We start from the raw sequence: 17149 nt of genomic DNA on the forward strand, positions 1-17149 counted from the left end.
CAACAAAAAGAATAAAATACCTAGGAATAAACCTACCTAAGGAGGCAAAAGAGCTGTACTCAGAAAAATATAAAACACTGATGAAAGAAATTAAAGATAACATAAACAGATGGAGAGATATACCATGCTTCCTGAATTGGAAGAATCAATATTGTGAAAATGACTATAGTACCCAAAGCAATCTACAGGTTCAATGCAATCCCTATCAAATTACCAATGGCATTTCTCACAGAATTAGCACAAGAAATTTTACAATTTGTATGGACACACAAAAGACCCCGAATAACCAAAGCAATCTTAAGAAAGAAAAACGGAGCTGGAGGAATCAGGCTCCCTGACTTCAGACTATACTACAGACTATACTACAAAGCTAGAGTAATCAAGACAATATGGTACTGGTACAAAAACAGAAAGATAGATCAATGGAACAGGATAGAAAGCCCAGAGATAAACCCACACACATATGGTCACCTCATCTTTGACAAAGGAGGCAAGAATATACAATGGAGAAAAGACCGCCTCTTCAATAAGTGGTGCTGGGAAAAATGGACAGCTGCACGTAAAAGAATGAAATTAGAATACACTCTAATACCATACACAAAAATAAACTCAAAATGGATTAAAGACCTAAATGTAAGACCAGACACTGTAAAACTCTTAGAGGAAAACATAGACAGAACACTCTATGACATAAATCACAGCAAGATCCTTTTTGACCCACCTCCTAGAGTAAGGGAAATAAAAACAAATAAGTGGAACCTAATGAAACTTCAAAGCTTTTGCACAGCAAAGGACACCATAAACAAGACGAAAAGACAACTCTTAGAACGGGAGAAAATATTTGCAAATGAAGCAACTGACAAAGGATTAATCTCCAAAACATACAAGCAGCTCATGCAGCTCAATATCACAAAAACAAACAACCCAATCCCAAAATGGGCAGGAGACCTAAATAGACATTTCTCCAAAGAAGACATACAGATGGCCAAGAAATACATGAAAAGATGCTCAACATCACTAATTATTAGAGAAATGCGAATCAAAACTACAATGAGGTGTCACCTCACACCGGTCAGAATGGCCATCATCAAAACACCTAGAAACAATAAATGCTGGAGAGGGTGTGGAGAAAAGGGAACCCTTCTGCACTGTTGGTGGGAATGTAAATTGATACAGCCACTATGGAGAACAGTATGGAGGTTCCTTAAAGAAACAAAAAATAGAACTACCATATGACCCAGCAGTCCCACTACTGGGCATATACCCTGAAAAAACCATAATTCAAAAAGATACATGTACCACAATGTTCATGGCAGCACTATTTACAATAGCCAGTATGTGGAAGCAACCTAAATGTCCATCAACAGATGAATGGATAAAGAAAACGTGGCACATGTATACAATGGAATATCACTCAGCCATAAAAGGGAATGAAACTGAGTTATTTGTAGTGAGGCGGATGGACCTAGAATCTGTCATACAGAGTGAAGTCAGTCAGAAAGAGAAAAACAAATACCGTATGCTAACACATATATATGGAATTTTAAAAAGCAGTACTGATGAACCTAGTGGCAGGGCAAGAATAAAGACGCAGATGTGGAGAATGGACTTGAGGGCACGGCAGGGGAAGGGGAAGCTGGGATGAAGTAAGAGAGTAGCATCTATATATATACACTACCAAATGTAAAATGGATGGCTAGTGGGAGGCTGCTGCATAGCACAGGGAGATCAGCTTGGTGCTTTGTGACGACCTAAAGGGATGGGATAGGGAGGGTGGGAGGGAGGCTCAAGAGGGAGGGGATATGGGGATATATGTATACATGTAGCTGATTCACTTTGTTGTACAGCAGAAACTAACACAACATTATAAAACATTTATACTCCAATAAAGATGTGGGGAAAAAAATCCATGTACCCAAGACTTTTCTTATAAGTTGCTTAAAATAAGCAAAATTAAAAGCTTCCAACTAGTAAAAAAAAAAAAAAAAAAAACACCACAGGACTTCCCTGGTGGTGCAGCGGTTAAGAATCCGCCTGCCAATCCAGGGGACACGGGTTCGAGCCCTGGTCCAGGAAGATCCCACATGCCGCGGATCTTCTAAGCCTGTGCACCACAACTACTGAGCTTGCGCTCTGGAGCCCACGAGCCACAGCTACTGAGCCCGCACGCCTAGAGACCGTGCTCTGCTACAAGAGAAGCCACCGCAATGAGAAGCCTGCGTACCACAACAAAGAGTAGCCCCCACTCGCCACAACTAGATAAAAGCCCGCGGGCAGCAACAAAAAAACCCAACGCAGCCAAAACGAAAAATAAATTAATTAATTAAAAAAAAAAAACAAGGAGATATCACCTGACATCTTTCAAAATGGCTATTATCAAAAAGACAACAAGTAACGTGGGGTGATGAGGATGTGGTGAAAAGTGAACCCTCATGCATTGCTGGTGAAGTTATTATGGAAAATAGTACGAATATTCCTCAAAATATTAAAAATAGTACTATCATACCATCCAGCAATTCCACTCCTTAGTATCCAAAGAGAACAAAAACACTTGTTCAAAAAGTTATACACACCCCCATGTTCATTTCAACATTATTTACAATAGCCAAGATATGAAAGCAACCTAAATGCCCATCAATAGATGAATGGATAAAGAAGATATATATACACACACACACATATATATATGATGGGATATTACTCAGTCATAAAAGAGAATGAAATCTTGCCATTTACGACAACATGGATAGACATAGAGGGAAGTATGCTAAGTGAAATAAGTCAGACAGAGAAAGACAAATACCATATGACTTCACTTGGATGTGGACTCTAAGAAACAAAACGAACAAGTATAACAAAACAGAAACAGAGTCATACATACAGAAAACCAACAGGTAGTTGCCAGAGAGGGTAGAGAGAAATATATGAGGGAGATTAAGAGGTACAAACTTCCAAATGCAAAATAAATGAGCCACGGGTATGAAATGTACAGTTGGAGGAATATAATCAATTATTTTGTAATACCTTTGTATAGTGACAGATGGTAACTGGACTCACGGTTATCTTTTTGAAATGTGTAGAAATAGTGAATCACTAAGCTGTGTACCAGGAACGAACACAGTGTTGTCGATCCATTATTGTGGCAAAATAAACAAACTCATAGAAAAGGACATCAGATTCGTGGCAGGGGCTAAGGGTAGGGAGAAATTGGATGCAGGTAGTTAAAAGGTACAAACCTCCATTTATAAGATAAATAACTAATAGGGATGTAATGTACAACATGATAAATATAATGAACACAGCTGTACCTTATATATGAAAGTTGCTAAGAGAATAAATCCTAAGAGTTCTCACTGTAAAGACAAAAAATTTTTTTCTATTTCTTTAATGTTGTATCTACAGAAGACGACGGATGCTCTCTAAACTTACCTAACATTTCATGATGTACGGAAGTCAAATCATTATGCTGTACACCTTAAACTTACACAATACTGTATGTCAATTGTATCTCAATAAAACTGGAAGAAAAAAAGAGAGCAGGCCTTCCCTGGTGACGCAGTGGTTGAGAGTCCGCCTGCCGATGCAGGGGACACGGGTTCGTGCCCCGGTCCGGGAAGCTCCCACATGCCGCGGAGCTGCTAGGCCCGTGAGCCATGGCCGCTGAGCCTGCGCGTCCGGAGCCTGTGCTCCGCAACGGGAGAGGCCACAACAGTGAGAGGCCCGCGTACTGCAAAAAAAAAAAAAAAAAAAAAAATGCTGGTGCCCAGAACCAGTTTACTTTATAAGCAGCCATTACCCGCCACTCTTCATCAAGGGTATTTTTAGGCTTCCTTCTACAAGGCTCCACCTCTATACTTTGATGAACTAGAGAAATATTAAGCATCTCGAAGGGGAGAATTGAGCATCCTGATCTCTAAAGTCTAAATGACACCATACACATTTTAGGATTTTGTAAATACCTGATGAACGAAGTGCTAAAGTGAAACGCGAAGATCTGCTGGAGAATTTAGAGCAGGGTGAAGCCGGTCCAGGAAGGCTTCCTGGAGGAAGGGGCCTTCAAGAGATTCAGTAATGAGAAAAACTCCAGGCCCAAGAAGGAGAACAGGCTACTTCTACACAAGTTTTCTTCACCCTCTGGAAAGCAAACTTCCCTTGCCTCCCCTGTCGAGACAAACTTGAAAAACAGTGACAACACATCAGCTGTCCTCTAAATATACAAAATATGTAGCTGTCAGTTCAACGTGATAGTTCATCCTTCAGAACTGTGGCACATAGAAAGTCGACCCATAAATTTCCCAGAAAGCTTTGTTTCTGCTGAGTAGATCAAGTCTTCCAAAGAGTAATAATATGTAAAGCCAGAGACCAAATGAGTTTGCTTCTACCCCAATATCCTGTGTGTAGTGTCGTACTTCTAAGGTAAGCTGGATTTTTTTCCCCTTCACTAGAGAAAGAAGACGGCTTTTCTCTACAAATTCAATGAACCTTATCCCCCAACTGGGCCTGAGTCCCACGTATGCATGCCTTTGGTTTCCAGTATGATGCTGCAGCCTCCTGACCCCCGTCTGTCAGATCCTGGTACCACCACTGCTGTCCAGCTACCCAGCCACCCTTGAGATGTGTAAAGCAGCCTGATGAGATGTCCGGCAGGCTCCTGGCTGGCCAGAATGGCTCTTACACACAGTTAAGTGCAAACAGGAAATTTTGTCAAGTTTCTCAGTTGGCAGAAACCCTAAACATCGGAAAATGGTAACGTTTGTTAGCCTGAGACATTTCTCGAACTCAGACTTGCTTTCAGCACTGGGGTTGGCTCCCACTGTCCACCCCCGCTTTTTCCACTTGAAGCTAAATGATGAAGAATGTAAGCGCTCTGCTCCAGTGCGAAGGCTCTGGAAAGCAGCAAAGCTGCCCAGACATTCACTGATTCACCCAACTTTCGTTCAGCACTTTCTAAGTGCCAGGCTCTGAGGAAAAAGAGCTACCCAAAGCATGATAATTTAAAGATGAATCTACCACAGTCCTCCTCTTTTGACAACCAAGGTACCCATGGGTTCAAAATTCCAGCTGATGGGACTCAAACCTGCAAATTTTGAATTCCCCAAATAAGAGTCTAAAAGTCCAGAGAAACTCCCATGGTGCCCTGGATCATGGTAAATTTCCTAATCACTGAGCCTTAGCAGGTGTTCAATAAATGGTGGGTGAATCCAGGAATGGCTGGGCCATGGGTACAGGTCTTAGAAGGCGGGACTTTTCCCAGAGAAGCTTCTAGAGATTAGGTTTGGAAGATATAACTAAGGCAGGACATGTGTCTACCTTGGAGCCCCTTATCAGCGTTCAGGGAATGTATCCGTTTTCTACTGTTACATAACAACATCTATCTATTAGCTCACATTTCTGTAGATCAGAACTCCAGACCCGGCATGGCTGAGATCTCTGCTCAGGGTCTCATGGTATCAGCCAGGCTGAATTCTTTTCTGAAGGTTCTGGGGGGAAATCCACCTCTCAGCTCATTCAGATTCCCATTTCTTTCCCAGCGCTCGGCTCCTAGGGACCACCTACATTCCCGGCCAGTGACCCCTCCAGATCTCCAAAGCCAGCAATGGAGAATGTCTTTTACCTCCCACCCCTCTTGTGATTTGAATCTCTGAGGTCCCCTGTCTCTGACTTCTAGACCCAGATTTAAAAGGTCTCGTGACATGATTCAGCCCATGCAGAAAACCTCCCTATTTTAAGGTCAACTGATTCGGGAACTTAATTACTTCTGCAAAATCCCTTCAGGGCAAGACCTTGATTAGTGTTTGATTGAATAAGTGGGAGCAGATGTATGTACACCAGGGCTCCAGAAGTCCAGGAGCCATCTCAGATTTCTGCCTACCACAGGGAAGGGGAGGAAAGGCAGGTAGAGGTGAAGGGATTTCCTGAGGATCACAGTTTGTGCGGTCTCCTTCCTACCCAAGCGCAGCACCACTGTCAGGGAATTTCAATCCCAGCACCTAGTAAGCAGTTCACAGCCACTGCGTCCCCAGCCCCGTAGGGTAGTTGGAAGAACTATGAGTGTGCATGGTGCCTGATCTCAGGAAGCCCCAAGAATAGCTGGGAGAGGGCCTTCCCTGGTGGTCCAGTGGTTGGGAATGCACCTTCCAATGCAGGGGACAGGGTTTCGATCCCTGGTCGGGGAACTAGGATCCCACACGCGGTGGGGCAACTAAGCCCGTGTGCCACAACTACTGAGCTCCATGCCTCAAACACAGAGCCCATGCGCCACAACTAGAGAGGAGCCTGCGCGCCACAACGAAGGGCCCGCAACTAAGATCCGACGCAGCCAAAAATAAAATAAAATAAATAAAGCAATTCCTTTAAAAAAAAAAAAAAAAAAAGAAGGGCTTCTCTGGTGGCGCAGTGGTTGAGGGTCCGCCTGCCGGTGCAGGGGACACGGGTTCGTGCCCCGTTCCGGGAAGATCCCACGTGCCGCAGAGCGGCTAGGCCCGTGAGCCATGGCCGCTGAGCCTGCGCGTCAACGGGAGAGGCCACAACAGTGAGAGGCCCGCATACCGCAAAAAAAAAAAAAAGAGAGAAAACTGAAAACAATACCCTTAGACAAGGCAGTACGTTCCTTTTTGCTTCCGTGGGGTGACAAGCCTTCTGGTTAAGACTTGAGGGAGAGGGCTGCAAGTGAGTGTAATTTAAGGGGGAAATGAAAACATATTGGTTGAATATTTTCAAAACACTGCCCCCACTGCATCCTCTTTCCATCACCCTGAGGACACCCTTGTCAACAAGTGGTGAAAGGGCCTGCTAAGAAATAATTTTTCGAGTTCTCATTCCATTATCATCCAGTTAAACAAGAGTTTAACAAGCACTGTTCAACACCACCTTAATCACTTGCATTTCAGGGTTACTTCTGGCAGGTACATACAGTGAAAGTTGCTATTCAGGGGCTGATGAACACAGACTGTTCCCTGGCTCAGGGGAGATAAAAATCTCAAATGTCCTCCACCATGGCTTGACTTTTCAAATGTCCTCCACGATGGCTTGACTTTTCAGAGGCCTGGAAGAATCAGATCCCTTTCAAGAGAGCATCTTTAGGTTTGGACTAATCAGAAAAATTCTGAGGAATGATACTTCTAGAGGAATGCACACCCAAGGGAAAACAGAGCATCATTCCCCAATCCCAAGCTCAGGCGTGTTCAGGTATCTATTCAGTCAACAAAATTTCACTGAGCATCTGCTGTGTGCCAGCCCCTATGGTAGGATGAAGAACGGTGGCGAGTGAGATTAAGAATAGCTCCTGCCCTCAAGGAATCAGAAGGAAGGCGGACATCAATCAAATGATTTCACCCTTAAATGTAAAATTATTATAACTGTGAGTCTTGTTTCAAGGGAGGTTAAATTAAGTCAGGGAGGATGGGCCATGCTTCCCAAGGGAGATCTGAAGGTGCTCGCTTGGTGAAGGTGCTGGTGGGGTCAGGTGTGAGGCAGCAAAGCATTTCAGGCAGAGAAAACAACGCATGCCGAGACCAGGTGGTAAGAGAGAGCCTGGCCATGGTCTACTGAAGGCAGAGAAATTAAGGAATGTTATAGATTGAACTGTGCTCCCCAAATTCATATGGTGAAGCCCTAACCCCCGATGTGACAGTATCTGGAGACAGGGCCTTTTGGGAGGTGACTGAGGTTAAATGAGGTCAGAAGGGCAGGGCTCTAAGCTCATTGGACTGGCTTCCTTATAACAAAAAGAAGAGATAAAGAGATCTCCCTGGTGGCGCAGTGGTTAAGAATCCGCCTGCCAACGCAGGAGACACGGGTTCGAGCCCTGGTCTGGGAGGATCCCACATGCCGCGGAGCAACTTAGCCCGTGCGCCACAGCTACTGAGCCTGCGCTCTAGAGCCTGCGAGCCACGACTACTGAGCCCACGCGCCACAACTACTGAAGCCCGTGCGCCTAGAGGCCGTGCTCTGCAACAAGAGAAGCCACTGCTGTGAGAAGCCCGCGCACCACAACGAAGAGTAGCCCCCGCTCAGCGCTACTAGAGAAAGCCTGCGTACAGCAACAAAGACCCAACACAGCCAAAAATAAAAATAAATAAATTTATTAAAAAAAAAGAGATCTCCCTCTCTGTGCACACAGAGCAAGGGCCACGTGAGGACTCACTAAGAAGGCTGCTATTTGCAAACCAAAGAAGCCTCACCAGAAACCATCCCTGGCATCTCCCGGATCTCAGATTTCTAGCTTCCAGAACTGTGAGAAAATAAACGACTGCTGTTTAAGCCCCACTATCTGTGGTATTTTGTCATGGCAGCTCCGGCAGACTAACACAATGGGAGAACTGCACCCGATGCAGTTGGAGGGGCAGCCGACCACGAGGTCCTTATGTTAAGGATTTTGATCCTTGACCTAAGAGCCATGGGAAGCCATTAACAGAATTGAACTGGATGGGCCTGAGAATGGGGGCATCAATGGGATCCCAGCAGCTGCAGCACAAAGAGCCCAGGTGAGGGGAGATGCAGACATTCCTCCAGTGATGCCATGTCCAATCAAGGTCCCTCAAAGGAGAAAAGGGGCTCCAGGAGCTCAAGCTCTTTTGACAGTCCCTACAAAGGAAGGTGCTATCAGCAAGCAGGGCCCAGGTAAGGCTGAACACGTCTATTTACAAGAACTGACAGCAGCAATGGTAACCAGTCTTTTCTTCAGCGCTCAGCACGCAGCCAGGGAGTAGAGGTGGAGAGTCAGGTGGGTTGTCGCAGGGTTGCAGACCAGCAGGGGAGCTGGGCAGAAGGAAAAGGTGGAGAGAGGTGACAGTGTGATCCAAGTGGTGGGTCAGAGGACCTTGTCTGGTGGGGCAGGACGGGGCTCCTTGACACCCAATTCAATATGCTTCCACTGTGCTGTCTCTACACGCAAATGGCTTTTATTCTGAGTGGTTTTACCATTAATAAGCTGAATGCATTGCTCGATGAAGGCTTCTGCTGTCTTATTACACTTTGGCAGCCCCCATGAGGCATGCAACTAAGACAGACGAACAGGCTTGCTAATGAATGGGAACTGGCATTCCAATATTCCCTTCCACGGGAACGATGCATCTCTCCAACAGAGAAGTGAAATCTTTGAGGCAGCCTGATTATACAAATAAAGCAGCATTATTATATTTGTCTGCGAGGGTGATCACAGGACACTTGCAATTTATGACAGATATCACAAATAGAAAAATAAACATGAAACACCATTTAGTACAGCCACATCCACCCCAGTAAAGGGAGGAGGAGAACAGAGGCAGCAAGCCGAATACTCGAGGCAAAACTTTTGTCCTGAAATAGCCAAACATGTGAGTCAAAATAATCTCTCACTGTAAAAATGTCAGTAATTTAATTCTGGTGATATTTCCTTTAGAGACTGAGTTGGCTTAGCCCTTTACACCACAGAAATAGCCTTTATTAAGAAAATTAATGACACAAACATGATAGTAACACCAGAATTTAAACTAGTCAGGAAAACAATTATTTAAAAATTCTTTGGGCACTTCAGAGCATTTTAAGGCATTCATTTTCATGTAATCAGTTGATACACACAAGGGTATAGAGATAGACTTTTCAATTAATTATATTTCTGCATATGGCCTGTATGTGGGGTGCAGAATTTCCTGAAGTCAATGAAAGGGAAGCTAGAGAAACACAGGAATCAAATGACAAGCCACTGACAAAGGAAGGTCTGGCCGAATTAAACCAGTTAATCCTGAAACAATGGGAAACTGACAAGGATGATGCTAGGACAGGTACTTCAATGAGGATGAATTAAATAGCAACGAATTAAGAGAAGCTCTTGGGAGTAAGCTTTCTTTATAATCTTGCTGTTCTAGAAAATCAAACACAATGGCTATCACAACTATTTTGTCGGAAAAATTACAAGTGAAGCACTTGTTTCATTCTGAAAAGAATTATTATAAGAATTCACATATTAGAAACTGATAAAATATAAGACAAATTTCTTTTCATAATTTTCACTTTTGTTTTTCACAATGACATCCCAATAAAACCTCTTTTCATGGGAAATTTTGGACTCCACTTTAAGAAACTAATTTGAAGAGTTTGTTTCAGGTACTGATTGTAAAGAGGAGCCACTGTCAACATCTCAGCTTCCTTTCTCTGTCTCTCCCGTGAACACGTGACTTTGACCTCCCATCTGAGGTCTTAAGACCCAGAGGATATGATTCTGATCTCCTCTTTGCTTCTCTCTGGCCCACCCCGCAAATATCCAAATATGCGTCAGCAGTTCAGTTCAGCAGCAGCTCTCAATCTTTTTTCCATCCAAATACACTTGGGACTAAGTCCATATTCAAGATATTCTCCAAGATCAACCCAAGTTGATGTGCAATTCCCATCACTCTCTGCGGCTCCTCCCCTTTCCCTCTGACTCAGGAGAGCAAATCAGAATGCAAAAAAAAAAAAAGTACCTATTATAGAGTCCTAAGCCTCTATGATGTTTCTTTAATTTCGTAATTTCACAATTATCTGTAATACAATTTTCCTTAACTATGGTTGAAAGCCCATCACTACCCTACAGGTCCTTAGGAGGTAGCTGTAACCTAGCCCCAATCACTTTACACTCCTGAAAGTTACAAATTACAACCCTTTGTTTAAACTACACTTGTTCCACTTTGAGTGGGGGACATCTGACAGCAAGCCACATGTGCAACAGACACAGGCACGAGTGTCTGTGGACCTGGGTGCCCCACGCATTGAAAATAACTCCAAGTAAGAGTTCAGAAATATAAGATGGAAGGCCTGGGAAGAAAAGAAAAAAAAAAAGATGGAAGGTCTGGGAAACCCTCTTGAAAGGAAGGCTCATTTTGCGTATTCTCAACATCTAAGGTATAAAGAGACAAATGCACCAGTTCCTTGCCTCCAGAAGAGACAGGAATCCAGACCAGGCAACCTCTGTTCTGGCATGGGACAAGTCATATTAGCCGTGACCGTGCAAAAAGAAATAAGTCTAGTACTGATTTCTCACTGAGCTGACAAGAGGCAAGAAGGGATGGATACTCATGTGTCCAGAAATGTGTACTTTCACATTATTATTGTTTTCTCCTGCAAATTGCTTGAGAGCTAGGAGGTGTCCCCGCATCTCTTTCCCTGGCAGAGTTCCCAATTTGTTTTCATTATTCACCAGCCCAGCCCCTCAGCTATTGTGAGGCATAATAGCAAAAGATGCAGAAAGGAAAATTAATATGTTCTAAATAGACTTCCTCATCTTGGGTAGATTTATGAATTTCCCTTCTGTTACCCAGAAGTTAGCATTTTTAACAATGAGGGGGGACAATTCCTTAATTGTTTTTTTTATTGCCTCCAGAGCTCCAAAGACATCTTGTGCTGTGTTGTCATTTACATTTCACATTAAATGCAAAATGTTTGAAACGAGCAAATATTTGTTTTAATTTGATACATCTGTTAACTCAAGTGCTAAAAAGACAGCTAAATCACTATGTTAAATTCAGCGATTTGTAAACAATTTATATATTCATTTGTTCTGGGTTAAAAATGCCCCAAAGCATAAGTTTTATGAAACACAAAGTAAATTGCATTGTATCAATCTGATGGATGCAGGGCATGATTTCTTGCTCTTCACTCCATTAGTTTATTTCCTAACTTGAGTTAATTAGTGAGGCTCCTATTTTTAAAAGCTCTTTGAAATTCACTGGGAGTGGGAACAGTTGCAAGAACTGCTTTGGAAACCTACTGCAGAGGAAATGGGCTAAATAATGCTAAATTCCCCCAAGACATTATCACACATTGAGCACCTGATTGCCATTCAACAATCTATGCTGGGAACACAGTGGGTGATTAATACACAGTTGTTACAAGGAAGTGGAGAGAACTAGAAGGAAAGAATGAGGGCAGCTGAGAGAACAGACTCATTCCAGGTGATTACTAATTGGATGAGATGATCTCCAAGTTCCTATTTGTCTCTACACAAAAGTCTGTGACATTCTGATTTTATGTCTGAATGGAGACATAACTCCAACATGGACAACGACTTCAACTTGGAACAATACCCACTAGGAGAACAGACGTCTATTCAGAGAAATTAAATTTTTTTTAAATAAAGAGATTGGTACAATAGAGAACAAAGATGAATCAATTTTTTCCCTTGGTCAAATGCAGTCTTAATTCCTAAATTAAGGTGGGAGATTAAAAAAGTAAATTCATTCATACTAAAGTATTAAATTACTGCCAAAAGTTTAAAATATGCCTAAGGGTATATGGCAGAAAGAAGAACTAGTCTTTCGATAGATGTTCAAGCAAACCCAATGTCCGTTTCTTCCTGGAATATTCTGGGCAGAAGCCAATGGGCGAGAGAGATTGAGTTGGGTTGGGTGCCCTTCCTAAGTCCCTAGACAATGTCACCTGCTACAGACGCCTTACTCCAATTTCCAGAAAGGCTGCAACACCTTATCAAAGTTCTGCTTTATTTCATTTTCCTTTCCCCATGAGCCTGTGAAAAAGCCACAGGCAGCCACTCATTTCCCTGCCCTTGTAATGGCAAAGAACAAATCTGACTCCATCTTGGATCTGTTTCTTTTACTTTAACCTTTGTATTCTATTGGTTTTTGCCACAAGAATGTTGCCTACAGCCTGAAATATACAGGATGGCCCACTCTCAAGGCTCTGACCTTTCAAGATATAACATGTTTCCATTCATATAGAGATAAAAAGTTGCAGAACAGAGGATAACATGTCTTGTTGGAGGTTTATAGGAACCTCCTGACCTGACCTACACATACAGCTGCAAGAACAAAGGATTCCGGCACCAAGAAGTTTGCAACAAGCAGCCACACCCCCTCCCCCTTAAATATAAAAGAAGTTTGAACTCTAACTCAGGTAAGATGGTTCTTTGGGACACTAGCTCACCATCTTCTCGCTCTGCTGGCTTTCTGAATAAAGTCATTATTCCTGGCCCCAACGTGTCGTCTCTCAATTTACTGTCCTGCTGTGCGGCCAGCAGTGTGAACTTGGACTCGGTAACACGCTGAGAACCAAGGTTAGAATCTGGGAGCTGCACTTGAGTGCATTTGAACTAGGTCTTCTCTAAGCCTGAAACTGCTCCTCTATGAAATGGAAATATAAGACAAGAGCACAGCGCCTGATGCAGAGTCGGCATCCCCAAACCACAAACTCCCTCCTGTCATTTCGCACAGACCCAGAGTAAAGTCAGGTCAGTTGTACGGACACACCAGAAGCCAGGGGCATGGCTGGGACAATACCCAGTTCTTTCCATTTCTCTTCAAGTGCCTTCCAATTTTCTTTCCTAACTCCTTGCCCTAGAACCTGTTTCTCAGGTCTCCCACACCAAAACAAACAGCACCATGATTTATTCCTTCTCTGATGCCACACTGGAAAGGAAGCTGGGGAAAAGGGGAAACATTGTCCTAACAGCTCCCCCTTGACTCACACACACCCACAAGGACATCTTTTTCTTTTGTCCGCTAAAAGACATTTTTAAAAACTCTTTGCCCCAGTCCATTTTGTGTGTCTCAATGAAAGCCCACCAGGCCCCTCTTCTGAGGCCTTGGGGGGCTACTAATCATGGGCCCCTTCCTTCCTGGCACACAGGAGGATCTGACTTTAAATATCTGCATCACAAGAAAAGTTTGGAAAACGAAGCGAGTTCTCTGCAAGGGAATTGGTATTTGGGATGATCAATCAAGTCTCGGGAAATCTGTGAAGCCAGATTTTCTGAATCAGACAAACAACCCAGCCGGACCAGCCATGTTTCTGTGTTAAGAAACAGATCCACCAGGGCAAACACGCCAGCACTACCTTGGAGAGTGTGTGTCTGAGAGCTCCAGTTTCTTAAGACTTGGGTAGGAAATCACTTTGGGGGAACAGAGTCCCAGCCTGTGTGTGTTCCCGACAGCCTCGTTTCTACAAAGGAGGAGAAAAATGGGAACACGATCTAATTGCCTGAGAAAGGTTCTCCAGGATAAAGATGGGCTAGATAAGGATGCTGCCTTCCATCTTCACAGAACTGGGTCCTTCTCAAAGGACTTTCACCTGTCCCATATTACCTAACCGGACCCTCAGATTTCTCAGTGTTATCTCCATTTTACCCAAGCTATTTTGTGACTTGGCCAGCCATCGCACAGCTGCCACTGCGGAACATACCCAGCCCTTCTGACTGCTGGGCTAATGCTCTTTTGACCATAACCCAAATCCCCAAAGCAGAGAAAGGAAACACGCAGAGGCTCAGAACCATGCCTCTTCAGCCTCAACGAACTGAGGTTCACGCTCTTAAGGCAAGACTTGAGTTTAGAGGACCGCGGGCGGTGACGGGGGGTACGGGGGGCGGGGGGTGAGGGCGGCTCCCAGAAGGCCCTCCACCCAGGACTCACTCAGGAAGAGGATGGTCTGCCTCCGGGCGCTCCTGTTCTCCTCGCTCTCCGACTTCCTCACCTGGAGCTGCTGCCCCCGGGCGGCCAGCGTGCCCCGCTTACTCCTCGTGAGCGCCTGCATCATGCTCCAGCACATGAAGGCCACGGAGGCCAGGACCACGAGGTAGATGACGAAGGCACCGAAGACGCTGGCCTGGAACACGGTCCAGCGGCTGGAGAGGTTGGTACAGATGGACATGTTGGAAATCTCCGGTCGCTCGTGGTGGCGGGTACGGGAGCGGTTGCACGTGAGACCGCGGTGACTGGGCACGTTCGCCAAGGGGTACTCGACTCCCATGGCAAAAAGCAAAGGCAACGCCACCAGGGCGGAGGTGACCCAGACGAAGCCGATCAGCAGCTTCACCTGGCAGGGCCCCGACATGGCCTTATACCGGAAGGGGTGGCAGATGGCGATGTAGCGCTCGAAGCTGAGCGTCAGTACGTGCAGCAGCGTGGCGTAGCTGCAGGCCTCGAAGAGGAACGTGTGAAGCTTGCAGGGCACGGTGTAGCTGGGCGTGGTCAGGGGATTCCAGATGATGCTGTAGAACTCCACGGGCATGCCGATGAGGAAGACCAGGATGTCGGAGCAAGCCAGGCTCACCATGTGATCCGTCACCTCCTTCTGCAGGTAGCCCTTCTTCTGCAGCACCTGGGTGACCCGAATGGTGACGCTATTCCCCAGGACGCCCACCACGAAGATGGCCAGGTACACCAGGATGAGGGTGATTTTGATCCAGGAGGCCACCTCGAACCCGGGAACGTGGCTGTGGTCGATGACCTGGGAGCAGTCACTGCCAGGACGTCTGGGCGAAGCCATGAGGAAGGCAGCCAGCCAGGCCGCGGCGTCCAAAGACCTTCTGAACTCCCTTTCTTCCTACCCGCGCGGCCCGAAGTTCTCGGCCGCAACTCACTAGCGTGGGTGCAGGGCTTTTTCGAGCTCACCTGGACAAGGTAACAGGCTTTCGGGTGCTTTCACGGAAACTTCCCGGAGCAGCCCAACCTAGCCGAGGCTGGAGGCGTCCGAGGGTGGGGTTTGGGAGGGGGGGCGTATCTGGGCGAGGCGGGGAGAGCGCGGAGGAAGGAGGTTCCAATCTCGCTGCAGCCAGTGAGCCCGCAGCCCCCAGCGCGCAGGCCCTTCCCTTCTCTGTCCCCGGCGCTCCGCTCCCGGCTGCCTGGCCCTGGCGCGCCAAACCCACCCACCTGGAGCACCCTATCCCGAACGGCTGGAGGCGGGGTGGTCAGCGATTAATCATTAACCGCCGCCGCCTGTGCTCCCGGCCGCAGACCCAGCCCAGCGGGGGCGTGCTCAGCTCACAGACATGGTCCCGACACCAGATCTTGGCCCCGGAGCACGGGGCGACGGGTGGCCCCATCTTCCCCGCCGCCCACGCGGCCCCCGCCGAGTCAGCGTCGCCGTCCGGTCCTACGCGCATCCCACCGCGTGGAGGCACAGCCGGGGGGCAGCTGCAGTGCGCTCCCGGGCTTAGGCGCGGAAAGACCAAACCGCCCCCTCCTGCCCTGGGGTCCCTTCGAAGGTTTGGGCCACCACGGCCAGTTTGGGGGACGGGGGACGTCTGGACCCGGGCGCCCGCCTCAGTCGCTGGCCGGTTGGCGGGGCCGCCCTGGCGCAGCCGGCAAGCTTTCGCCTCCTTGGTGTCCTGCCGTCGGGCCCTGGGGTGTTGGCACTGGTCGGTTAGGCTGTGCGCTGGCTGGAGCCGCTGCTCCAGGAAGTCGCCCCCAAGCAGGCTACTAGGTCCCCAGAGAAGCCCTGCATTTCCCCAAAGCTTCCCGGGCGTTCTGCGCAGGGCCTGCCTCACCTTCTTGCCGAAGGACCCGAGGAGCGCGGCTCCCTCCTTTCAGTTTCACTCCACAGCTCAGGCCCCTCTCCCGGCGGCAGCGGCAGCGGCAGTGGCGGGAAGTCCTTAATTGGGGACATGTATATGGATGAGGGTGGCACCATCCGCCAGGATGCCCCTGGTGGGAAGCGCGTCCTCCCAGGGAGCTGCGACCAGGACATCAAGGGCAGTAGGAGGGAGTAAACATGGCGATAAGGATCATGACATTTTCACTCTCCTCAGAAGAGGAAAACCTCTAGTGGGCCCATCTTCATCTTCTAATACTAAAATCAGAAGGAACTTTGCCGGGGGAGGCAGGGGGCTGTCCTATGCATTGTAGAATATTTAGCATCGTCATGTCCCACGCTGAATAGTGACAGCCAAAATGTCTCCAGACGTTGCCAACTCTCCTCTGAGGGTGCAAAACTGCCCCAGGTGGAGAACCACTGCCTTGAAGGAAGAAAATGGAACCTCTTCATCTGTTCATCCTGAGGGCGTAGCACAGGTCTGTCCAGAAAAGCATTCTTAAATGATCACAGCCACTGCCCTGTGATGTGATCGTTTTAAAGATGAAAAAACTGAGGTGTCCAGAGGATAAGTGCTTCCCCAAGGCCGTAATAAAGTGAGTGAGGGACTTGAAAACCTAGATCCGTCGAACCCTGAGTATATCCTAACAGGGAAGGAATTCTGGGAACGCAGAAGGTGCTCCGGAGCTGAGTCCAGAACAATACACGTAGAGAAGCGGGGACGGTATTTTCTGAACCCAACCCTGGGCATGTGGTTTGAGGCCCTCAGCGAATGTTTGATTTTGACACTGTCTCAGAGGGAAAAAAAAAAAAGGTTGTATGGCCACTGGATCTTTACAGTTAGCACCCTAGGTGGCTATAGCTATTTTTT

General features: G+C 46.6%; 1 protein-coding gene across 1 annotated transcript in view; it reads right to left on the reverse strand.

The window, feature by feature from the left end:
- The window catches only part of GPR39 (G protein-coupled receptor 39), a 240740-nt gene extending 224453 nt beyond the window's left edge, over positions 1-16287 (reverse strand). Inside the window, exon 1 of the mRNA XM_032638429.1 lies at positions 14379-16287. Within this exon, the coding sequence (XP_032494320.1) occupies positions 14379-15234 (856 nt within the window). The 5' untranslated portion in view covers positions 15235-16287. The remainder of the gene's footprint in view (positions 1-14378) is intronic.
- Positions 16288-17149: the final 862 nt, after the last annotated feature.

Source organism: Phocoena sinus, chromosome 7, assembly GCF_008692025.1.
Source record: "Phocoena sinus isolate mPhoSin1 chromosome 7, mPhoSin1.pri, whole genome shotgun sequence".
Lineage (NCBI taxonomy): Eukaryota > Metazoa > Chordata > Mammalia > Artiodactyla > Phocoenidae > Phocoena > Phocoena sinus.